The sequence below is a fragment of the Podarcis erhardii genome (assembly GCF_964252035.2).
Source record: "Podarcis erhardii genome assembly, chromosome: 6".
NCBI lineage: Eukaryota > Metazoa > Chordata > Lepidosauria > Squamata > Lacertidae > Podarcis > Podarcis erhardii.
Window position 1 is genome coordinate 70,507,102 of NC_138510.1, and position 25,835 is coordinate 70,532,936.

The 25,835-nt window shown below is 43.9% G+C and overlaps 1 protein-coding gene across 8 annotated transcripts; it reads left to right on the top strand.

The window, feature by feature from the left end:
• SAMD13 (sterile alpha motif domain containing 13) lies at positions 1–25,828 on the top strand. Of its 8 annotated transcripts, XM_081866178.1 has the most exons (5): positions 1–154; positions 2,248–2,335; positions 8,754–8,838; positions 16,984–17,095; positions 25,625–25,828. In XM_081866178.1, exons 2-5 carry the CDS (start codon positions 2,317–2,319, stop codon positions 25,766–25,768), a joined length of 360 nt encoding a protein of 119 aa, XP_081722304.1. In that variant the 5' UTR covers positions 1–154; positions 2,248–2,316; the 3' UTR covers positions 25,769–25,828. The 8 variants fall into 8 exon arrangements, with proteins under 8 accessions (XP_081722304.1, XP_081722305.1, XP_081722306.1 ...); XM_081866179.1 differs by lacking the exon at positions 2,248–2,335 and having other exon boundaries at positions 2–154; XM_081866180.1 differs by lacking the exons at positions 1–154; positions 2,248–2,335 and adding an exon at positions 1,010–1,125.
• The last annotated feature ends 7 nt before the right edge of the window (positions 25,829–25,835 follow it).

A 25,835-nucleotide genomic window follows, 5' to 3' on the forward strand; every position in this document is an offset into this window, starting at 1 on the left:
GCCACTTTAGGAAGAGGCGCTCTGATTTTGGGGCAGGAGGACAGCGGCCTACCTGGTTGGAGAGAGGCAGGTGGCTGATTGTAATTCCGGGCGACGAAATTCCTTATGTCTTGAGCTGCTTTAAGCAGAAGCTTCGTGTAATCCATGGAGCCAGGTAAGGAGCAGCCTTGTGCTGGCCTTAGGAGGCAGGTGGACGAGGAGAAAACGCCTTCTCCAGTTTGGGTTTGGTTTGTCACGACTTCTCCCGGGTTTCCAAGGGATTTGCCTTCCATGGGGACCTTAGGGGTAAAGGGCGAGTAAGGCATAACCACAGCATTTTTCTTTCTTTCTTTTACTTTCCAAAATAGCAATGGTTCCTTAACTTCATTGCTTTCAAGTGTTTAGATAGAGCTCTACTTTATTTCTCACTCCTCCTTCAATGAGCTTTGAGCGCCTCCCCCCCCCCCCCATTGCAGCAAAGCCTCTTTTTAAGACATTTACAGTGTTTTGTCCTCCAATTCAGTAGGTCATTAAAATCATGTTTTCAGACGTCCGTTTTCAGGCTGGCAATGTTAAGAGTAGGAAAAGTTGTTTCAGGATAAATACTTTTTAAGTTCCTTGCTCAAGCCCGAACTTGCTTTCGTTCAGCGCCCCCACCCCACCCATTTCACTTTTTCCACCCACCCGCCCTCATTCCAGCATTTATCGCATCTATAAATGCGTGGTTTGTATATGTTGGATCACAAGCAACGGGTTTGCAGACTTTTTTCAACGGGTTTGCAGACTTTTTTCCCTTTCCTTTTTAACGTCCTCGCTCTCAGCACGTTTATTTGGAAGCCGCTTCCACAGATTTCAGTGGAGCTTACTCCCGAGGAAGCGTGCTCAGCAGCTCCAATCGCCCTCCAAGGGCTCCCTCTCCTTATATAGCTCAAGAACCTTCGCATCGGGTCTATAAATACGATTCATTCCCCCAAAGCGGCAGGTTTCTGGAGTTCTGAACTACGGTTCCCAGCATGCCTCCCTCCATGACAGCTTCTTTCTGATTGGCTGCCCCGTGTTCTAGTTGGAACTCTGCATGTGGCTGCCGCTGTGCTGGGAGGAAGGCAGCCTTTTGCTGGCTATGTATGCATGTATAAATGAAAAAAGGTAAGTGAGCTCTGCTGTGTGCTCCGTTTGCAATGGGGTGTTGTTGTTGTTGTTTGGCCCACTCCTTTTAATTATTGCCTCCCCCTCTACCCCCAGTTCTTTGTTCCTGACCCAGTTAATGGTGAGCGCTTCCCTAAAAGCAGCTGCTTTTCAAAAAAGGCATGTTTGATATTGGAATGTGTGTTTAGGAAGATTTAGCCAATCGAAAACTGGAAAAGCAAGACTTGGGGATGCACCGAGTATGATCCCGAAGGGATAAAGAAAATATGTTCAGGGAGGATTACTACACACTAGAGAGCTGTGAAAACACAAGTACTGTAGTGATTTCTACCCCCTCCCGTTTTATGGAAACACCAGCTATTTCTGTTCCTCCTTGAGAAGCTTTGATGTAGTCCAGCAGAAAAGTGGAGGAGCCCTGATGTGCGATATATATATATATATATATATATATATATATATATATATATAATTTTAATTACAATTTTTCATTAAATGTTTCCTTTCAGGTAACTGATCCCCTCCAAAATCATTGCAGAGAGAAAGAAAGAAAATGTTAGCGTTTGGTTTATTCCAAATCCCTTCTGAATTCTAGTTGCATTGCTGCATTATTTTTAAAGTTTGTTTTGCATGTTGTGTGGGAAGCTTCTTTTTCTTCCTCTCATCATAACATGGTGTTGGCACTTTGAAGGATGTTAAAAGCTTTGCAGCTTCTTGGTTAAAAGCTGTTTAGGGATTTAGGACTACACATTAGATGAATGACTTCTTAGCAGGCTTACTTCTCTATCTGTGTGGGGTGTTTGTTTTTTTAAAGAATAAAATAAAAACATTGTTTTGCTTGATTTCACTTCCAATTCTCACAACATTTCTGAGGATAGACTAGAGACAGAAAGCTTTTTTGGCACTAAAAGTTACGACACACCTACAAAAGCATCATGTCCAAACTTTACTCCCTTCCCACTCAGCTGTGTTTTTCAAAAGTATAAATTAAGCAGCCTATGTTCAGGTGCACAATATAAAACAAGGAAACTGACACTAAATTCTCCCTGTGCCTACTACGTACATTCATATTGCTGCTTTTAAGCAGTTGTTGTTGTTGTTGTTGTTGTTGTTGCTGCTTTAAAGGTAGAACACCCAGGCAGTCAGGGAACTTACTGGAAGGAAATTCACGGAGGATAATTGAGCAGCTTCAGAATGGAAAGAATGAGGGGGTGTGAGTAAAAAAGATGAGTTCTCTTTATATCCAAAACAAACACATTAGATGCACCTAATATGGAAAACATCTGAGATCCTGTTTTAAAACTCTGAACTCTTCTTTGTGGCAGTTGAGAATGAGGATTGTGTTAAGCTTGCCTGAGGTTATGACCACTTTGGAACATGGGTCATGGTATTTCAGTGTTCTTTCTATACTAAAAAAGTTTATTTTTTAAAAATACTTTTTAGGAAGTTCCCTGTGAATTCCAGGAAAGTGTAGTTAGGTTAAGAGCTTGAAGCCAATAGTTGTGTTCACTGACCATTCTCTTCCTGTAGGTATCTTCCGTTGCTCTTAAGTAGATATGTGTTTCTTTAGATACGTGTTTAGAAGGGTTATAGCCCACTATTTGATTAAATGAACCTCAAGGTGGCTTACAACATATTGTAATGACATGCACACAGGCACACACACACCCCAACCAACCCTGGGACTCCAGAGCTGAAAGCCTTTAACCAGGACACCAAGGTTTCACTTCATGCCTCTCAGGAAGAATGCCATGGCAAGGGGGAAACCACCCTACCCAGTGCTTTTTTCCTAGAAAAATAGGTGCTGGTACTCACCATGAAGTTCTTACTATAAGTGCCACACCTTTTAACAACAACAAAAGAGGTGCTGGTACTGCGTATCCTTGAATACCCCCTGGGGGGGAAGCACTGATCCTATCCCCATCCACCAGCTAGAGAAGGAGCAGCTGCACACAGCTTGCTCCCCACTCAGGGCAAAAGGTTTTCCAGTGCTAATTTATTATTTGTGTGGGAAATGTTTAGGAAGAATGAATGGGTGCCAATTGCAAATACAGTATCAGGAAAACTTGGCAGTTTCAAGATTTTTAAGATACCGTAAGTGTGCTAAATCAGATTGTTCTCTGGGGTATCACAGTTCCCCCTCTCCCCATCACTCTAGCCAGCAAGACTCTGGACTGCAGGGAAGCGCAAACTGGCCTCATCCATTGACCAGGGGACTTAAGGCTGCTGGACTGTCTGGTTTTTAGGTGTATGCATGGGATCACACCCAAAGATGAGAGCCAGAATGGTGTAGTGGTTAGAATCTCAGACCAGGACTTGGGAAAACACATGTTCAAATCCCTACTCAGTCACAAACTCTAGGTGACCTTAGGCATGTCACCATCTGTCAATCCTAACACAACAGTCAGGGTTGTTGTGAAGATGAGATGGAGGTGTTTGTGTGGAGAACCACATGTGCCTCCTTGGAACTCCTCGGAGGAAAGCTGTGATATCTTGCCAGTTCCCTTGAGGATATAAAACCTATTAGTATATAAAGCCCTTAAGAAGTCAGGATCAGTTTACCTATATGATCACAGCATTGGAAGGGGACCATAAGAGTCATCTAGTCCAGCCCTCTACAGTGCAGGAATCTTTTGCCTAACCACCTTGCCCCACATGTGTCCACTTGACTGTGCCAATTGACGGAATTGGCGCTGCTTACAGGTGCTGCATAATACCCATTCCACATTTGTGAGAACTTGATCATTTTAGTTTGGTAGCACTTACACTTAGGAACCCCCTTCCTATTGAGATCGAGCAGGTGCGTTCACCGTACTCTTTTTGGCACCTTCTTAAACACTAATGTTTAGACAAGCCTGCCCAGATGCTGAGAAAGCCGAGGTAATTTTAATCTGTTTTAATATTTTCACTTTTGTATGTTTTAAAGTACTGTTGTAATTTTGGTTTTCTTCTTTTATCATTTCGTAAACTGCCTTGAAGGTTGTTTTTCCCCTCATTCAAGTGGTGTATACATTTTATGAAATAAAAATAAATCTGTGCTTCAAGATGCTGGCAAAATGAATTTCTCAGACAGAAGTAGACTTGGGGTCTTCTCCCATTTCATCAGTATATGCATATCCATATAATTCTGTGTTCCTTGTCTCCCATTTTCTAAATTCATAGTCCTTTCCGTTCCTCAGCCTTTTGAACCCTCTTTTCCATATTACTCTGTTAAAAAGAAACCCAAAAAACCCAGTGCTTACTTCTCTAAATTTAACATAGTACAGCCAGAATTGACCCTGGGATTGCTCTCAAGAACAAATCGCAACTGTTGGTGCACGGGAGCAAGGGGAAATGTGGTGTGTGTTTATATGTGTGTGTGTCAGGAGGTGAGCAGTTTGGGCAAAGGCAGAGTTACCTACCTGCTTATTTATAATGCTGGTTGAGAGATTTCTTAGGGTGGCTCCTGCTAATCAAAACAAATAACAAGAAGCAGACACTGAAAAAATACAGTCATATCTCAACTTATGAATATTGTGGGTTGCACATTTTCGGGCTGCGGACCGAGCCGAACCCGGAAGTCCCAGAACAGGTTACTTCCAGGTTTCGGCACATGCGCAGAAGTGCAAAATGACACCATGCACGTGCGCAGACACGGCGCTTCAGGCTGCGAATGCTGCGGGTTGTGAATGTGCCTCCCACACAGATCACGTGTGTAATCTGAGGTATGACTGCACATTGATAACCAGAAGGAAAGCAGTTTAAAAAAGAAAAAAAAACCCTTTGAAAACTCCAAGCAGCATCAAATTTACTAAGGCAAAAAGGCTTGGGCAAATTAAAAACCATTTTTAACCCTGCACCTTAAACCAGTGTTAAATTTGGTGCCCGGTAGGGAGCTCTGGGCAGAACATTCCAGAGTTTGGGTGTTACCATGGCAAAGATCTGGTTACCTCTAATGGTGAGATTACCTGCAAGAAGGACTTCTGATGAATGATCCTAACAAATCGACAGTCCCCTGCAGGAGCAGACAGCACTTTCAAGGCTTTGGAATCGCCACCAAGAAACCTCTGCTTTTCAATTCACACACCCGCCATAACAGGCTGCGCTTTAATAAAGTCGCAAGTGGCATTTAAACAGGTGTCGGTCATGCTAAGCCATGTTTTGAACAAGCTAAAAATGTTACCTTTCCCTAAGCTACAGCTACATAAATCTGCAAAACTATAAAAAAGGGCTGGCCAGGATTCTTGCTAATTTGGGGCCCTATGTCCAGTAATGTGTTTGAGCCTACAGAGAGCTGGGTAGAACCTCATATAGAGTCTCATGCATCCTGTAAATACAAACATATCCTGACCAGCTGTGGTGAGTTGGGTGGGTGGCAAATAACATCTCATATGTACCCAAAGCACTGTCTGACCTGGTTGTTTAGGCATGCTTATGTTACAGAGTGTGACCTGGGTCGGTCAGTAGTGACCTGCTTCCCTGGCCGGACACCTCACTACTTCTTAGCTCGGGGCTCATTCTCAACATGTAATTTTGGTGCAATAAATGAATAAGAGAAAAGAAACATTTGATGTTAAACCATATGAGGAATGTGTATACATTCATGGCTAACGGCCCATAGGGATGCCTGGACATGACTGGATTTCAAATCTTTTGGCAGGGATGCAGATCTGTACCAAGGGACAATTACCGCGTACCTCTATATAAACTAACAATTCATAATTGCTTTTTTAATTATTTTGCATCTGGCCATGGCTGGATGGATGGGAGTACTAATAGAATTCTGCACTGCCTTCATGAGGGAAAAGTAATCATTTGGTTTTATTTCATGCCCACAACAGCAAATGTTTGGTTATATCCTTAAATGAGAGATCTATCCAAATAAGCTGGTTTGGGATTTGACGTCTCTCCTGAGTTGCATAAACATATGCAAATCTTAAATACCTGGGGCTTCATGCCTACTTTGAAAATATAGATGTAGAGAACCATGAAAAATGGTATCTTGAGTTTTCTCGCTTCTATGAAAACCTTTTATTCTGTTCACAAGGGTGGTAGTAGTAGTAGTAGTAGTAGTAGTAGTAGTAGTAATATGTTTTGTTTAGGTCACAGCAAATATTTTTAATTGGTGTTTTCAAGATAAATCCATCCCCACCTCTCTCTTCAAAGAGACTTAAAGGCAATCAAGAAACAACAAATAATCCTTAAGAAAAACCCAACATACACTCACATTAATAAGTTAACAATATCCCTAACTAATAGTTCTGCCTTTGTCTACCTATAAAATCAGCAACTCAAAACAAACTTGCAGGTTTGAATTTCTCTCTCTGCTTTTTCAGTCAGGTTAACGATGGATAGCATTACTTGACCTCCCCACTTGCCAGGAAAAAGTTTATTTTGCCTGTTTTATTTTTTTTTTTACATCACAGGAGTGGAGTAGCTATTTCTTCTTTCCTCAGCTGCCTTCTCTTGCCTTTTTGCTGACCTTCCACCTAGAAAGACTAGAAAACCCAGCTGCAAAACTTGCAAATCAGCCTTGCTTTGCTACAGCTCTGAGCAAGCTAGAAGGTCCCCCTTACCCTGACTTCTCCAGGCTTGCTAAAATGGCGGGAAAAGTGTCTTGCTTCTGCAGAGCCACCAAGAAGCAGTCCATGCACACGCTTCTCCCTCACCTTAGAACTAATTGCCCCGATACCATCATGAGGACAAATCATCATGAAAGCTCAATGAAAAAAGACGTTTGAAGGAGCCCTGAGTGTATAAAGGATAGCAATTTCTGGCAAGGCAGCCAGTGTTGAAGGAATTGATTCCCTGATGAAATTGCCCTAGCTTCACTTCCCCCTCAGATTAGCACCTCACTACTGCTGCCTTGAGGCAAAGAAGTCAGTTGTGAATCTCCATTTTTGTGTCTGTTTCGACTTAATGTGCTTTCCTACCAACCATCTTCTCCTCTTGCATTGCCACAAAGAGAAATTGGAAGTGATTGCTTATAAGTATTGTTAATGTAAACCACATTCAATTCAAACCACATTTTTTTAAAAAAGTAAAAGGCAGTTATACCAGAGCCCATAAATGAAGTCAGTTCTTAAGTCCACCCCCTGCTTTTTAATTTTTTTAGCAAGGATGGTGAAAGGTCTTCTAGCTTGCAATCATTGCTACCAAAATCATTTTGGCAGGAATGAGCAGAGAGAACATCTTTAAAAAGTGTCACCTATAGCCCTGAAGATATTTGCTGCAGCTTGTGTGTGTATTTCATTTCCACAAATGTTGACATGGAAAGAAATATACACATGGATAAATTAAAATTACCTCACTAACTGGAGCCCAAGAGAAATAACTTAATTGATATTCTATTCATTGCTGATTTAAAAAAATAATTGCCCTAGAACTCCGGGAGATCCCAAAGGGTGTTTATGGAAAAGGTATTGGTCCCAGTTCAGTTGTATGTAATAACATCACTGTGTGGAGGTGAAATGAATATTCCCATGCAAACCCAGCCCATTTCGTGGGGCCTGGATGAGTATCGCCATACTGATAGGGATGTATATTGTCATATGTGTTGCTGATGCCAACTGTGAGAAACCTACTGTATTTTTCCGTGTATAAGATTAGGTTCCCCCCTAAAAAATAATGTCAAAAATTAGGGGGGCATCTTATACACGGATATATCTCCCCCCATTTTCTTAAATCTGAGCCCCCCAAAATAGGGGGCGTCTTATACATGGGGGCATCTTAGAGACGGAAAAATGTGGTACTTTTCTCACAAGAGTTACCCAGCTGGGTTGAGGCAATTTCAATTGGACTCAGTACACTATATTGATGCTTCACTTGTTGCATAAAGAACTCTATGATGTTTGGGAGTCGGGTTATTTGTGCTTCAAATGTGGAATGAAAAATTACAGAGGATACTGACGTTACACTTTTTTTAAAATGTGAGGGTGGCAAGTAACTTGACTGGTGTTGGGGAGAAGAAATAGTGTAGCTGAGTATCATTTTTACTCTAGCAGTTTGGTAGATTGTATCGCACATTTCATTCCTCTCTGCACAACAATGATATTGTTTGTATTTCCACATTATTTATTACTGCATTTATATCCCACCTTCCCCCCACGCCCAGGAGCTCAAGGTGGTGTACGTGATTCTTCCCCTCCTCATTTAATCCCAACGACCCTATGAGGTACATTAGGCTGAGAGGCATCAACTGGCCCAAGATCACCCAATGGGCCAAATGGGAATTTGAACTCTGGTCTCAGGTCCTATTCCGATGCTCTAACCACTATACCGTACTGGGTCTTTGTAGATGGGGAACTGTGTCTGAGGGGAAAGGTCTTACCCAAAGGCTGCCAAGTGCCCTTCTGAGACACTGAAAAGTCTAAGTTCACAGTCCATGGCCAAAGGAACACACTTCATGCTGATTGACAAAATGGCAATATCATTTGTTGAAGCTTCAAACAGAATTTACCAAGTTTTCTTTTAGAGATAATGTAATTTGAAGACTCAAGGGTGGGTGATGCTTCCCCACCACTTTTATCCGATTTTATCTGATTTTTTTCAAGGGAGAAAAAATCAAGGTTTGATCTTCTCTGTTGAGGTACTCTTTAGCTATAGCTTCCAAGTCAGTGTAGTTTTCTTCTTTCTCATCTTTATTAATCTAGCTCCTGACATAAAAGACACTCCCGGCCTCCCCATGCTGTCCATTGACATGGAGAACAAGGAAAATGGATCTCTCGACACAGAAAAGTAAGTGGTTCCCTTGGGACAGTCATTTTGAGAACAGTGCCATTTTTTCGAGAAAAGAGGTGCCAGAATTCACCACAAACACCTCCCTTGTTCTCTTAGAGTGGCAATGGTGCCCACCTGAGAGGTGCCAGAACCCACCTGAAAGGTGCCCTGGTTAGAGAAAACACCCACCAATATAGCATCCCTGTTTTGTCGGGATTGAGGTCATTGTATTGGCCCCTCATCTAGTTTGTCAGTAATCTCCAGGTACTTGATTCAGTATTTCTACCCACCACCAGCTGAACTGGATGAAAATAAGAAGTATAGTTTGGTGTAATCTGTGCAACTGGCGGCATCTCATGCCAAATTACCTGGATGACCTCATTAAGTGGCTTCATGTAGATGTTTAGATAGCATGGGGTAGGAAATATGACCCTTGCAGAAATACATAGCCCCACAGCTGTGGGACTGCAGGAATCAACTCTCCTGGCAGGAGCAGAGCCACCTCAATCAGGTGTCTGAAAGGACACCATGTTTGTGGTTATTGAAAGTCACAGAGGAGAATTAATAGGGTCACACACACACACACACACACACTCACACACGGTTTCTCAGTTCATGAACCTGGTCCAAAATTGCGCCTAGCAACCCAGTTGGCATTAAAATGCCAGTATTTGTCCTCTGTGGTTTGTGTGTTGTGTCATTTATCCATATCTTACTAGCAAAGCACATGCCATAGTGATTGTCTGTTCTTTCCTTTGATGTCTTCAATGCAATAGTGTTGTTGTTTTTAAGGCATTCTGCGGTGCAGATCAACAGTAACTCATAGTGTTAACTGTGGAAGACACAGAATATATCAAGAGGATGGTGGGAATTCATTTATTCCTCTTCTCTTCGCCATCCTCCTTGGTTTGAGAAGCCATTGGATGATGAAATTTCGAATAAGGAATTGGCTCCTTTGAGTGCATTTGGAACTGCCTGCCAGGAGGTGGCACTGTAGCAACAGTCTCAGGGTGGAAGTCCCATCTGCAGCTGCATGAGCTGAAAGGGACATCGGATTGCATCTTGTAATCCTTGTTGGTAGTTTATCCCGATGCCACTTCTGTTGGTAAAGGAGAAGTTTCTTTTGCATCGTGGACCTAGAACTAATAGGTTCATACTGGACAGAGACAAAATATTTTTGTCCTATAGTAAACACTTGAGAGTTCGTCAACAAGGATACAGTAGATGGTATTTCTTTGCTGACTCCCACAGCCTTCTGATATTAAGACCACTGAGCTGTAGTTCTGATATTAAGACCACTGAGCTGTAGTTCAGTGGTGGAGTCCATACCTTGAAATAATCCAATCGGTTGCACTTGCTGCTAAAGGGTTGATATATAATATTTCGTAAGTGTTCTAATGTTCTTTGAAAGTGGCAGCTGAAACTTTTCACAATCTCTGGCATAGCCAGGAGGAGGAGTTTGCAAGCTACTTACTGGGTAGCCATGCTGCACACACACTCCCAACAGAATTACACTGGATACTAATTAGCTGTCAAACCAGGTTTTTTGGATCTGACCTATAAAACCCTGAAAAGCTTAGGAGCAGGTTACTTGAAAGAGCACCTCTCCTTTACTGCTCTGCTCACCCATTGCAATTAGCTGAGGAGGCTGTCCTAGTGGTGTTGCATTTTGGGGCAACCAGAAAAAAAAGAGCCTTCTCTGTGGTGGCACCCTCTCAGTCAAAACATCTCCACCTTGAGCTCAGATAGGTGCCAACATTATTAGTATTTCAGCCCCTGTTGAAGACATACTTACATACCGAGACTTTGGCCAGTGCTTAGTTCCAGAATTCGACGTCAATGTTTTGCATTGTCTTGATCATTGCTGCCTTATGTCCTCTGTTGTTGTAGAGGCTGTTGATACTTTAACGTTTTTTTCTTTTGTATTTTGCACTGCCTTTTGCTGCCATATGAAAGGTGGTGTGACAACGCTTAATTCAATTAAACAGTGTTTGAGGTTGCATCCGAACTTAATCTTAACTATGGTTTGTTGAAAGAAGCTGACTCCCTAAACCGCAACTTGCGAAGTTGCTTTGTATCAAACCAACTATAGTTACGATTAACAGTTTGTGAGGTCCAGGTGCCTGGATAAGCTGTGGTTAATCAAAAACAGAAGGCAAACTTCCAAACTCTTTACAGCCACATCGGAGAAACAAGGGGGGGGTGCATACACACTTTGGGGGAGCTGGCCTTATTCCTATCTGAACACACCTCGCATTTGCACATCAACATGATTGCTATTTGCTGGGCTAATTATTTTAGATACTAGTTTATAATACGATAGCATAGGTGGAAATTACATGTTGCATAATTTATGCATCCATCAAACTTGGGGAAGGGGAACCTGTGGCAATCCATATGTTCTTGGACTACAACTCCCATAATCCTTGACCACTGGCCTGGGGCTGAATGGAATTGTAGTTCAACAGCTCAGCTGGTTAGAGCATAGTGCTGAAATAATGCCAAGGTTGCAGGTTCGATCCCTGCATGGGACAGCTGCATATTCCTGCATTGCAGCGGGTTGGACAAGATAATCCTCAGGGTCCCTTCCAACTCTACAATCCTATGATTCTAAGTTTGGGACCCACCCCTGAAGGTTGATAAATGCATAACATAATGTATGGCTGTGATCCTGATGCTTAGGTTGCCAGTTTAGATGCACATATTTTTCTGTCTCAGCTCTCTAGGCATTATGTTCTGTCAGCTCTCTAGCTATGTTGTAATACCTAAGTACATTACTTATCTACATAGACTTCATGTAGTTACCGCAAGATGGTGAAAGAGCATGTTCTCATTCCACCACGTTGTTTCGTGGGCTCCAGTCTTGGCAAGCATCTTCCATTAATTTTTAACTCCTGCTTGGAGATAACCAATGCAATCTGCTAATATGTAACAAATATCCATGTATTACAATTCTAAGCACCCTCTTGCAAATCCCTTTCAATTAGTAGCCTTGTATCAGGTTCGCAGCAGAGGAAATCAAAACCAGACCAGCTTAGATTAAATCCTTTGCCCTTCGGCTCTTATGATTAGGAGTTGGATGCTAATGGAGTCATTCCTTTATTTTTATTTTTAAAAAAGAAACTATGGGGAAGCATAATTAGCTAGTGCAGAAACTGAGTTTTAGATGCCTACATGTGATGTATGTCTTCCTCTATTAAGTATTTGTCACTTTGCGGCAGTGATTGCAAGTAGGATTTTAAACTGTTGTCAGTCCATGGTGGGGTTGGGCTGTTGTTGTTTGAACGCTGCATTCACATGGCAGCTTATTCCATCCCCCCCCCCCCCTTTGTTAAGCTCTGCATTATATTTGAGCTTTCACACGGCATAGAAGCACTTCTGGAACTTGAGTGCCAAGTTCAGTTCTCATCTATGTGTTATTTGCTTCTGTGGGGGGTGGGGAATCCATGTGGAATTGACTGCTAAATTTGTGCTATACAGTGGTACCTCGGGTTACAGACGCTTCAGGTTACATACGCTTCAGGTTACAGACTCCGCTAGCCCAGAAATAGTAGCTCGGGTTAAGAACTTTGCTTCAGGATGAGAACAGAAATCGTGCTCCGGTGGCAGCGGGAGGCCCCATGAGCTAAAGCGGTGCTTCAGGTTAAGAACAGTTTCAGGTTAAGTACAGACTTCTGGAATGAATTAAGTACTTAACCCGAGGTACCACTGTATTCCACTGTAGTTCCGGAAGTGGCTTTTTACATCCCATGAAAGCTCAAATGTGAAACTTGAATAAACTGTCATGTGAATGCAGCCTAAGCAAGACTATTTACTACTGCAACATGATGGCAATAGAAGAGATGGAAGGAGAAGAAACTAGCAGGGTTCCCCCCGCCTAATGATTGCAGTTCTAACCAGCATAACAGCAGCATTGCATAAAGTTAATGTACTTGAACCGCCCCTTGCCAGGGTTTTGCTGAGGTGGCTGCTGTTGCTTCTGAAGCAACGAATCCCACCGGTGATTGCAAACCTATTCAAAAGAACAGGCATAAAGTCAGCAGTTCAGGGTTCCCTTCTCAATCCCGTGGCTGGTGCTCAGAGTGCCTTTTGGAAAGATTGGGCTGTGGCTTTCAACTGTGCTACAACAGAGGTTTTCAACCTTTTTGAGTCCACGGCTCCCATGACCAACTGCGTTCTTTCTGCGGCACCCCTGTGGGGCTCAGGAGCCCAGTTATGCCACCCCTTGCTTGCAGAGCCGGCAGCTTCTCACCCTTTTTCGAACACCCTCCTTTGTGGGGTGTTCCCTCAGCCTCCTCTCCTCTCCCCTCGGGAGTCCTGCAGGCAGCCGCTGCTGCCGCCCCTGGTCTCTGACCTGCCCCAAAGAGAAGTGCCTCCTCACACTGCCCCACAGGGGCCAGGAAAGAGGATGCCCCCAGTCTGAATGGCCAAAGGTGAAGGTGAGGCTAGCACCTTACTCATCTTGGGTGGCAGCAGCGGGCGCTGCAGGGCCTGCATGGATAGGCTCCCCTTCCGCACTGGGCCCTCGGCTCCCCAGCAGACATTGCACAACTAGCACAAGAAAGGCCAGCGCAGTGCCTGCCTGCCCGCCTGGCCTCCCATTTGTCTGTCCATTCCCAACAGCAAGGGCTGGTAGACTGGCCTGCTGGGCTCCCTTGCCTGCCTGCCTGCTTGCTTGCTTACTCCAAGGCTGCCTCAGCTCCTGGCATTCAGCACCCCTGGCTAGCCCCAGAGGCACCATTCACTTGCAGAGCTTTGTAGCAGGGCTACTGCAAGAAACAGCTGTGCAAGCCTTTGTGAGGCAGAGACGTGAGAGGGCATCAGAGGGAAGGGAGGGAAGGAAAGAGGGACAGAGGCCAATGTTGGCCCGCGGCATCCCTGACCATCATTCAAGGCACCCCAGGGTGCCACAGCACATTGGTTGAAAACCACTGAGCTGGAACAAAGTCCTTCTCTTGGGCGTAATGGTTGTGGGCTGCTGCTACTGTTTTCCCAGGCAGTTTTGACTGGGAAGTTTGATCTCTCTCTGGGCTGATTCTCGGCTTTGTGAGCACTCTCACAGCTACCACAAGTATAGCCTATACTGGGGGTGTGAACAATGTGTGTGTCTGTCCCCAAGTGTCCAATTTGCTGCATGTGTGAAAAGTTTCCAGTTTCCCTCAAGCTTCGCCGCCTTTGGTTTGTTTTATTTTATTTAAATGCCTCTGCAAACCATTTAATGGTTTAGAAATCCCCCTAAGTGCTGCACAACATAAAAACAATAATTCCATTAAAACAAAAAAATGCAATATAAAACCAGTAAAACGGTCGTATAAAAGCAGGATATTTTATGAAAAAACCTTTATAAACTGCCCTGCATCCACGTAAGCGTGAATGTGTGGGCCAGTTTAGCACGTCAGGAAATTGATATTTAGCTCGCCCGTTCCATCTGCAGGGACCAGTACGGTATTGATAGTCTACTGTATTTAATATGCTACCATGGAGTATGGAATGGTGCAGCCACCAACCCCATGATTATGCTAGGCTGGCATCTATTTAGGATTGCAGTCGCTCCATGGGATTGACACATTCCTGCTTTCATGGGTGCGCTTTTGAGCTCTTCCCCCCAGGTCCCTGCAGCAGGAAAAGAAGATACTGTACAGCTTGCCAGTTTATGAGGAGAATGGTTCCGGTTCTGTTTGTTTCCTGTTGCATGCCATTCCCAGTGCAAAATGACAAGGCTGAGGATGGATAACTCAGCAGACCAGCCTTATTGCATTCCTGTAGCAGTTGGCTCATGTACATAAAGGACTGCATTTCAGATATAAGCATATACACAATAGCGGAGTCAACAGGTTTGTGTAGTAATCTTTGTTACACTTTTCCAAATTGCACTGAACATGCTACACTTGCGTAGCCAGAACCTCCAGAACTCTGTCATGCCCTTCTGTTCATCTAGGTCAAGAGAGCAGGCTGGCAATATTGCCTTTCCTTAACAGTGCCTGCGACTGAGGTCATGTACTCCAAGTGTTTTTAATACTGAAAAGTGCTATAGAAATTCTAATGTACTAATACTTCACGGAGTGCCAGTGTGGCGTAGTGATTAAACTAAGGCCCGGGGGCCGGATCCGGCTCAATCGCCTTCTAAATCCGGCCCACAGATGGTCCAGGAATCAGCGTATTTTTACATGAGTAGAATGTGCCCTTTTATTTAAAATGCATCTCTGGGTTATTTGTGGGGCATAGGAATTTGTTCATTTTTATTATTTTTTTCAAAATATAGTCTGGCCCCCCACAAGGTCTGAGCGACAGTGGACCGGCCCCCTGCTGAAAAAGATTGCTGGCCTCTGGATTAGAGTCTTGCCTTAAAACCCAATCAAATGGGTTTCTAGTCCTTATGACTGTGACAATACTTGAAAGGGTGTGGTGAATCTCGGAGGCCAAAGGAATGATGGATTAAAATTTCCAAGAAGCAGGAGCTCATTGATCCACACATCTCCTTAGTGAAGCAGATTAAATTATGCAGAATAATAAACATTGTACGACAAAGCATGCAAATTAACTCGCACACAAATATTTGGTTGGGTATATAATTCAGCTTTTTGAGGTGCACCGTTTGGGTTAGCTAGGCATAAAACATCTGTCTTAAAAAAAGAAACAAAAAATACCACTGTAAGCGACACTGTTTCTGCAATTGCAAGAGCCGTGCACAGAAAATGGCTGTTTTCATCATGAAGTTATGCAGGAAATGCCTTAATTAAGCCCCTGGAGCCGCTTACTTGGGAAAAAACACTAAGAAGCCCCATATTTTGCCCAGCTGATATTCTCCCTAGAACCTCAGGATGGCTCCTGGATAATGTAAACAAGCCCAAGGTTGATGCATGTTCAGGGACAGCTGCCCCAAGATAGGATCCCACATACACAAGCTTGTTTATTGTTTATTTAAACAATTATATAATTCATTATACAGCTTTAGGCGCCAGGCAAAAATATTCATTTTTAACTAGGCCTTTGGTTGATTTGATTGACATCCTATGCCCTTTTAAAATGTGGGTTTTTGGGGGAGGGGGTTATTGGGTTGCTGTTTTTATTTTGGCTATGTATTTTGTGGTTTTATATTTTGATTTTATTCTGTGAACTGCCCTGAGATCTCGCAAGTATAGGGTGGTATATAAATTCAATAAATAAGAAATAATAATAATAATTTATATACCACTTCACTTCAATGAGTCGAAGTGGTTTAACAAAGATACAGTGTATGTGTGTATATCATTTAAAACTATAACATCAGGCATCAATTGAAATAGCTGCTGGAATTTTTTTTTTAAAGTCTTCATTGGGTGCTGGAAGTTCAAAGGGATGAAAGGGCCTGTCTGACCTGAACTGGAACAGAGTTGCACAAATTCCACAAGCTTTTAACTGTTATTGTAAGCTGTTCTTGAAAGAAGACCAAGATGCTGTGCTTGCATTCTGCAAGGTGGCTGCAGGGGCAGCTGTGTAGCGAGAACCAATCTTCACAGGAAATTTGACCACGTGTCTCGCATACGACTTCTGAATGTAGTTTACATGTGTTGGGTGTGGCAGCTCTGTAGTGGGAAACCCGCGGCCCATGTGGTCCTGGGCCCAATTTCATGCAGCCCCAATTTCATGTGACTTGCAAAGATGGGTTGGCATGGCCAAACTTGGCCCTCCAGCTGTTTTGGGACTACAACTCCCATCATCCCTAACTAACAGGACCAGTGGTCAGGGATGATGGGAGTTGTAGTCCCAAAAATATCTAGAGGGTCGAGTTTGCCTGTGCTTGGTCAACAGTGTGTTTGCTTTTGTTTGTGGAGGGGCAGCAGTTGATTTTTTCACATGGATCTCCTTCGCAAAGAGAAATACTCTCTACCCCACTTGTAAAGTAAGCCCAGCTGACTTTGGGTCTTTGGTGGAAAGTCCCCTGACTTTGGGCCTTGGAAGCACAAGAAAGAAATCAGTTTGTTGGTTTAACCCAAGAAGAGCGCAGGCTTAAAATCAGACCGGGTAAGGCAGTTGTGAGGGTTAGAACGCAGGTAAGCTTGCCTTTCCTTCCTTATGGTGAGTTTCCCTTCTCTCTTAGGGAGCAATAAGTTACTCAGCACCTGGTACCTGTGTGTGATGCACAAATATTAACATTTGCTTGCATTTTTTAAAATTTCGTAGCTTGGTAGAGAATGGAAGACCACCTGATCCTGCTGACTGGGCGGTCACAGATGTGGTGAATTATTTCAGAACAGTGGGCTTTGAAGAACAGGCTCATGCTTTTCAAGAGCAGGTAAATCTGTTTGGACAATCCACCTTGTAACTGTTTGCCTATGCGCCTGGGGACACTCCTAAGAAGCAGTGTAGGCAGTTGTCACAGAAGGATTAATTAGTTGAATTCTTTGCTTCTATTCTAGAAGACCAACATGGCATAGTTGGAGGGGAGGGGCGTGTTTGTAGGATTACTCCTGTAAGGCTGTGCACACTGTTTCTAAGAGTAAGCCCCAGTAAACTTAGCTGGACTTAACTTCTGAGCAGGCATGTCTAGGATTGCTTATTGGCAAAACTGCCTGGCTCTACCACATTTGTGAACTTGGGCATAACACCTAAGGCAGCAATTCCGCCCAATTTAACAGTCTCAAACTTGCTGGCAGATCAAAACACAGTTCCCAATCTGATTACTCGTTTTGCAATGCAGTTTAGGTGCGCAAAAGTATTGGGTACAGAAAAATATGTGTTTTACCGTCTGGATGCTCATAAAATACATGGGAAAGCATGGGAAAATGTGTATTTTGAGGGAAATGCATACAATATAAATGCAAATATTTTGGGCGTTCTTTTTTTAGAAGAAAAAAATCACACCAAACGGGATGGAACGGAGTGCCAACAAAAATGAAATGGATGCATTTACAGTATAATCCAAACCCAAGATCCACCCGGATGGATATTACTAAGCAAGTTAGTAATAGGTGGGTCGTGAGCTGTCCCAGCTGAGCTGGTCTAGTTCCCTCCTTCTGGTTCAGCCAGGAATATGCTAGCATAAGTCTTTCAACCTGGCTGAGGTGAGGCTACGCTGGCCAGGGCTCAGGTATAATAGTAATAATAATAATAATAATAATAATAATAATAATTTATTATTTATACCCCGCCCATCTGGCTGGGTTTCCCCAGCCACTCTGGGCAGCTTCCAACAAAACACTAAAATACAATAACCTATTAAACATTAAAAACTTCCCTAAACAGGACTGTCTTCAGATGTCTTCTAAAAGTTTAGTTATTTTTCTCTTTGACGTCTGGTGGGAGGGCGTTCAACAGGGCGGGTGCCACTACCGAGAAGGCCCTCTGCCTGGTTCCCTGTAACTTGGCTTCTCGCAGCGAGGAAACCGCCAGAAGGCCCTCGGCGCTGGACCTCAGTGTTCGGGCAGAACGATGGAGGTGAAGACGCTCCTTCAGGTATACTGGACCAAGGTAGCAAATCTTTCACTGGTGTAACTCCCCAAGGATGACTGTGTTTCAGTTTGTGTACTGTTTTGTCAAGTAAGCACAAATTATGTAGGCTTACCTTTAAAGGTGAGCTGAATCACATTATTATTATTACTGTTTATTATTTTTATTTATTTTGTGCAGTCCTTGCATTTGCCAAATTCAACCCACGCATGACTTCTGGTTTGTGGAAGAAACCCAGCAAGCTTCATTTGCTGCACTGCTGCTCTGTTAGCAGTTCAACCTCCGCACATCCTTTTCGTCTTCACTCTCAGTTGTAGTATGGATTTGGAGTCGTGCATGTGTTTGTTTCTGTGTGGATTTCTCCAGCACCCGGTTGTGGGTAGGCAAGAGTGCTGAGCCTTTTACCCGAAATGGAGATTTGGAAAGGAATGAATATCTTCTCGTAGACAGGAGACTAGCCTTTCCCAGCCAAACTGGCGGGGCTGATGTGAATTGTGGTTGTTCAAAAACAAGTGGAGGATACCTGGTTAGGGGAAGCTGCGTCAGAACAACCACTCTCCTCCCTCCTGTGCGCTGGCCCAAAAGGAGATTGCTTCAAGCTGTAGCTGGGGACATCAGAAAGCCTGGCTGCCCCTATCCCCAGTTTCTAAAAAAAGAGAGGGGATGGGAGGTTGATTTGAAATCACATCCTCCGACCCCTGATGCTGGATGGATGACGATGTTGTTACCTGAAATGTGTTCTGCCCACGCTCAGCGGTGCACTTGGAATCTCCTGAGTCTTAAGTCCTGGTAGCCAAAAATTGTTTGGGGCCGACCTAAACCCTGCTGCCAGTATGATGGCTGGTGTCGATCCACAGACCTGCTTTCAGACTGACTCTGTGATGCAGCTAACATTAAGTAATAACTTGAGTCGGATGCTGTTGATATGTTTTGCATAACCGTAGTACTACAGTTGTAAGTTGGTTAATTGCCGTGTTTGGATTAGCCAGGTGATGAAAACCCTGCTTTCCCAGCAGGGTTTATTTACTCATCTGGACCTCTTATGTAAGGCATCCTCCAGGTTCTTCTGCCAAGGAAGCCTGGCTGGGAAGGCACAGCAGGACCAGCAATTAGACTGGCATCAACTGCTAGCCTTGAAATCGCAGAGACCCTGGAGGGAGCTAGTGCTTGATTGGTGGTGTGTGCAGTTCCTTGAGAGAGCACTGCCTTGGCATGGGAGGATGTTCTGGCAGCAGCGATGATGAAGGTGACCTGAGGATGACACAGTGACGAGGCCAGAGAGAGCCCTTGGGCAAGATGCCCTGCGTTGGGGCCCATCCCTGTTTAGATCCGTGTCCTCGGCTCTGAAGCCCATTAGCTTCCTCTGGTCCAAATGTGCACAGCTACCTAGAGGGAGAGGGGGCAAGCAATGGGAAAGGCAATGCTTTGCCTCCTTGCTGCTTGCATGTTCCAAGAGGACAGGGGGAACAGGCAATTGGAGCACAGCAAGGAGCAGGAGCCCAAGAGGCGAGGGGGGGGGGGGAGGGCCCTAGCAGAATTTTGAGCTTTGGCAAGGTGCCCAGAGATGCCTCCCTCTGGTGCAGAGGTGGGGAAATTATGGCATCTTCAGGAATTTCTGGTAGGAAGGCAGCTTTTAGCAATCCAGAACTCCCAGTTGAGGTTGCCAGCCTGTAACAGCAGCCTTACAAAGACAAAACATAACCCACACTGTTCCAGCCACACACCTTTTGCTGACTCTCTTAGGGTATGCTTGTACTCCTGCCTTTTCCTTCAGGGGCCCTTCATTCATTACCGCAACAGTGTAAGAGTTGCTTTTCTACAGCTTCATCTTACTTTGCTGCAGTAATATCTTTACAAGACTGGCACAAACATGGCTGGGTTGATTGTGTTGGCTCATTCCGCCCAGATGCTTCCCTCCCTTTCCGGCTGGGCACTAATTAGATGGGAAGGTCTGTTCTTTTATTACATTTATTTGCTGACCTTTTGTTTACCAATCGCTTTGCCTTATTGCCATCACTGCAACCTAGCAACCCTGCTGAGTCAGTCAGTGAACTTTCTGGATCCTTGTGACCTCGCTGGCAAGGAGGTCAAACATAGGGAAATCAGCTGCAAGACTATACATGAGGTTGAGGCAGGAGAGCAATTTCCCATGATCCTTAGCTTTAGCCAAACTTACCCTTGCTTCACTCCTGAAAATGAAATGGAGGTGAAAACCTCGTAACCAGGGGTTTGAACCTGGGTCTCCCTACTCTTAGTCCTACAAAACTTAGTCCTACAAAACTTTGCAGCTGTTTAATTAGCCAGTCACTTTAATGGTTACTTGCATTTTCAGTTGTCTTCACCCCACCGCCTCGATATTTTTATGATACAGCTGTACAAAAATATTCTTAATAAGTAAACAAAACTGAAACAACACAGCACAGTTTAATAGTGAATTAATTTCAAAACGGCAAAATATCAACAAGGGTTGTTTTTTTTTAAAGGCTAGAGGGGATATATACAACACCAAGAGCAAAAGCAACGAGCCCAGCTATCAAGGAACACTTGGTGATAAATAATGATTTTTAACATCTGTCTGAAGGAATGAACAGAAATCGGCTACTCCCACAATGCTCGTGGGGTGTGAAGTCTTCTCCCTATATATGGCTGGTTTGCGAGCAGTGTATAGTCACCACAGCTGTAGAAAAACCGTGGGTGGAAGATTGCACCTTCTGCTAGTAGTTGGTGAACATATTCGGTGGGAGTGGAATCCATGTTGCTAAAGGGAGGTCCTGTAGGGAGGAGAATAAAGAAGAACGCAATTCAGGATGCTTGTTTATTGTGGATGAGTATAAGCACTTCTAACCCTGAGTTGTTCGCTAAAGCTGAAGATGCTGTTGAGATTCTGAATATGCAGGCAAGAAAAGTTCCCTGTTAATAACCAAAGTGAAAATCAGCAAACCAGAAGATGTCAAAACTTTACTAAACAGGAGCAGAAGCCAGCCAGATACAAATTCAGGAGCCATTCATACTTGAAACGATCCTTTCAGATACCATCTGCTCTGCATGCTTCTAAAAACACCCCAACAACCTCAAAGGAAATTATACAATTTTAATTTTCATTATCTGAAGATAGTTCTTTCATTAAAATTATCCCAACAAGTTGCTAACATGCTGTGTCTACAGCTTTGCTATTATGTCTGCCTATGAAAAACATATATCTTGGCAATGCAGCTGGCTACGTGGGTACTGTATATGAATAAATGCATATCTTTTCATATCTTGTACTTTAGCAGAAAGTATAACCCCCCTGGCCACTTTCCAAAATCAAAGTGCCTTACAGCTGTGCTCATCCTTACACTGCTGTTATTCTCTGATGTCATCGAATTCTGAAGGGCGAGCATCCCACCCTCGTAGCCAATGAAATTGCAGTATGCAAATGAAAATGGCTGAAAGCTAGCAGTTGGCTGATGTCATAGCGATGTCACAATTTCTCCCTGACAGTGGACTGTTTGAACCATTTTGAAATCAGTCGTTGGATGTTGAAACAGCTTTCCCCCTCGCCCTCAACCTGTTTGTCAGTGCCCCGGATATCGCTGTTAAAACCCTGAGCACCGGTGGTGCACACAAAGACATGTAGCGCCTCATGTTATTTCAGGCCTGCCTTCTTTTGGAAAATGTACTAATAACCTTTCCACTGTGAGACTGACCAGGTGCCAGGACGTAATCGGGATATTGTTCAGATATTTGCCAGGAACAGAGGAAGCGGATATTTATGCTTAAGACTGTTGGAAGAAGATGGTGAATTATTACGAGGTTCTGGGAGTGCAAAAAACCGCGTCTGCGGATAACATTAAGAAAGCCTACCGGCAGTTGGCCTTAAAAGTGCACCCAGATAAAAACCCAGGGAACAGGGAAGCAGCAGAAAAGAAATTCATAGAGCTCTCTAAAGCTTACGAGGTCTTGTCTGATACTAAAAAGAGGGATGCCTATGACCGATCCCGCAAAGGAAACGGACGTGAGAGAGAGTGGCATGAAAGAGGCAGAGGTACATGCAGACATGGTGGGTCTGGAGACAAGGAGAGAGACAAAGGGCACCTCGACACTGAACCGAGTTTCCACAGATCCCCCCTAGATGTGCGCAAGGGGGTGGACACCTTTTCCTTGAATATCTTTGATGACCTGCTTGATGACATTTCGGGCAACCAGCAAGGCCACCACGGAAGAAGAAGAACCAGAAGTGACAGCAGCTTTTCTGTCTCTATCAGTGGGGTGTCCCCCATTGCAGGAACCGGCTTCACTTCCTTTGGCTCTGAGATCACCGGCGGCTGTTCCTGCACTGCTCTCCACAGTGGCAGGAAAGGAAGGTTCAAGTCCATCATTACCACCAGCAAGGTTGTGGACGGCAAAAAGGTTGTAACCAAGAGAATTGTGGTGGACGGCAAGGAACGCGTTGAAGTTGAGGAGCAGCCCATCTGTTACTGAAGGGCTCCCGGCTGTAAATTGGTAAGGGGCAGCTGGTACTGAGCCTATTAGGAACTTGTACTGTGTTTCGCATTGTGTGATTGGCTGGTGGAAATGCTTTGTGGTGCTTGGTGGTTCGGGCAAACCTTTGGGCGGGCAATAGCTTATTAGAAAAGCTTCCCCCAGTCTCATCATGAGCTTTATTTAGGCATGCGTGAAGAGACTTCAGCCCACAAGTCACACTTGGCCTGCAAAGCTCTTTTTCTCTAGCTATGCCCATTGGCCCCGCTCATGACATCATATGAACCCCTACATTTGCAGAAGTACCAAAAATAAAATTCAGGGTTGGGGGATCCCTACTACGCAATGAGAACTGAGCGTTTTCAGTGGCGATAGAATGCTGACTGACTGTTTGGGAGGGAACTGAAAACTGGAGAGGGAGGAGGAAGTGGAACGGAGTTGGCTGGAATCCTGAACGGTACTACATTTTGTTGTAGATCCCACTTGTATATATTTAAATGCGGTCTCGACCCTCAGCCTCACAACAATGCATGTCTACAGCCCCTTTTTGTTGAATGCAATCTGAGGCCTGAGAATCTCACCCAATGAAAGCTCAGGTTTCCAAGTGGGGAGGTGAAGGTGTCAATAGAGTGCAATGGTGCCCACCTGAGAGGTGCTGGAACTGTGCTGTTGTGTCGCTTCTGCCCAAACCAAAAGGGTATGTATGAGGATTAGCTTATGCTAAAAGTTGAAAGTTGTGTGCTGCTTGTGGACTAGCCAGCAGGGTCAGAAGAGAGAGAAACATTGCAGGTGTCTGTCCACTAAGTGCTGGGAAGATGAAGTGCTTGCTTCCCAGCTCAAAAGTGGTACCTCATGTTTTTGGTTCAGTCAGCATTTTTCCCTGAATAAGTATTTGGGCAGCAGCTTCTGTGGCAGTAAGTTGTTAAAGGACCTTATTCAGCCTGCATTCTCCGCAGAAACAAATTGTGAATACCTATTCTTCCTAGAATGTTTTTGCATCTCCAGTCAACAAGCATTGATTGAATGGACCCAGAGATCTTTCATTCTCATTGAGTGACAGCATTTGTGACCTCTATAGCTAAAAGCCATACATATTTATAATTGAAAAGGGTTCTGCATATAGAATTTTTGTGGGTTATTGTAATTACAAATGTGGACATGCTTGTGGTTTACTAATACTGGTTACATCTTCATGTATTTTGTTTGTAATGGCCTGAGAGCTTGAACAATAAATTTTATTCAATCGCAAGAATCTGACCACAGCAGAACAGGCAGGGGTGGGATCCTAATTGGCATGTTAGGCTCATAAAATAGTGAATTCATAGATGCAAGTTTAGCTTGTCAACATCATTTTTGCCATGTGTGATTTATGCAAAGCACAGTCTATTAAAGTTAATTGAAAATAAAGTCAGGTATGTGTCATTAGTTACATTTTGAATGCTAAACTCTTATCAAGATTAAGTTTTATTTTAATATTAGCTGATGCCACACTTTCAGTCTAAGGTGTTGGGGATTGGGAACAAATAACAGCACGGCCTTTTAATTAGCAGGCCAATATAAGATGTAAATCACAAGTATAAGGAATCTCAGATTGGTACAAATTGGCCAGTCAGTATACTGCCACTCCACACAGAATCTCATGGTGTGCCTTCCTCAAGCAAACTATACACACAGCTTTTTGGTGTGACAGCTTTTTGGTTGACAGTACTCACTGGTATCTAGTACCCTCACTGGTTTTTGACTGCCCACGGCAGCCATTTTGTGCTTGCACAGAGACCACACTTTCACCAAGATATGAGTATTGCAACCTCATTAAAAAAAAAAAAGCACTTATATATGATTCTTGCTCATAACACTGCCCCTATACTTATATACTATACAGGCTGTCCAGGGGTAAGTGTTGTAAGTAAAGACACCATAGCAGTTTGAGGTTTGAGGCAGGTAAGAAAACTATACCCAATCCAGTAACTGCCCTTAACAGTCACGTGTTTGGCTGCTTTCTGACAGCTGCTGTACCATAAGAGTAAATTTGGGTCAATCGAGGTTTCCTGTATGTGGCATCACCCGCTCCCAGTTCACTAGAGCTGCTTCTACACCAACTGGAGGTGCACAAGAGACAAGATTTTTTTATTATTAAAAAAGCTACCAGAAAGGAGCGTTCAGGAAAGGGGCATATAAGAATGGGGGTGGTGAGGACTTTGGGGGAGTTGTGTGGAATGTGAGGGAGAATGGTGGTTGGAGACCAGTGGAAGGTTTTGTGTTTTCTTGGAGTTCCCATCCACTAAGTCAGACTATACCAAAAGAAAGAAACGGGCAGGTGAAAGACCAGAAGCTACTGTTATACATGAGTTGCCCACTTGCAGGAAGCTCTTCCTTTATTTAATTTCTCCCTTACTTTACACTTTCTGGTCCTCTCTGAGAACCACCAGATCCATGATGGTTCCTCAGTGTCACGTAATCTCAGGAATGATCTGGAAGTATTTGGACAGGAAGTAGAACTGTTTCTCAGGGACTACACTCATTCTCACATAATTCCTCTGACTGGCATGGAACCTTAGTCTTGGTTTAGACCTAGCCCAGGCTTCCTCAGACTCGGTCCTCCATGTGTTTTTGGCCTGCAACTCCAATGATAGCTAGCAGCACCAGTGGTCAGGGATGATGGGAATTGTAGTCTCAAAACATCTGGAGGGCTGAATTTGAGGAAGCCTGACCTGGCCTGTTCAGAGGAAGGGGAAGTAGCATTTTCTGGATCTGAAGACCATGCTGGCCCCTTTGGCCACAGTACAGACCTGGGCACCTGGTGATGACTCTGCAAGCTGTTGCAGTTTCCAGGTGCATTACTTTCTTGTGGTTTTTGACACCATCTTGCTTTCATAAATTGTCTGACATTTTTATTGATTTCCACCCTTAGGAAATTGATGGGAAATCTTTACTGTTGATGACGAGGAATGATGTGCTGACGGGACTTTCATTAAAACTGGGACCTGCACTGAAGATCTATGAATATCACGTAAAGCCTCTACAGACACAGCATCTCAAGAACACTTCCCTATAGTGGACTGTCAGATGGGGACCATGTTGTGTCTCTGGTATTCAGAATAAATAAGCAACTTTGGTTTCTT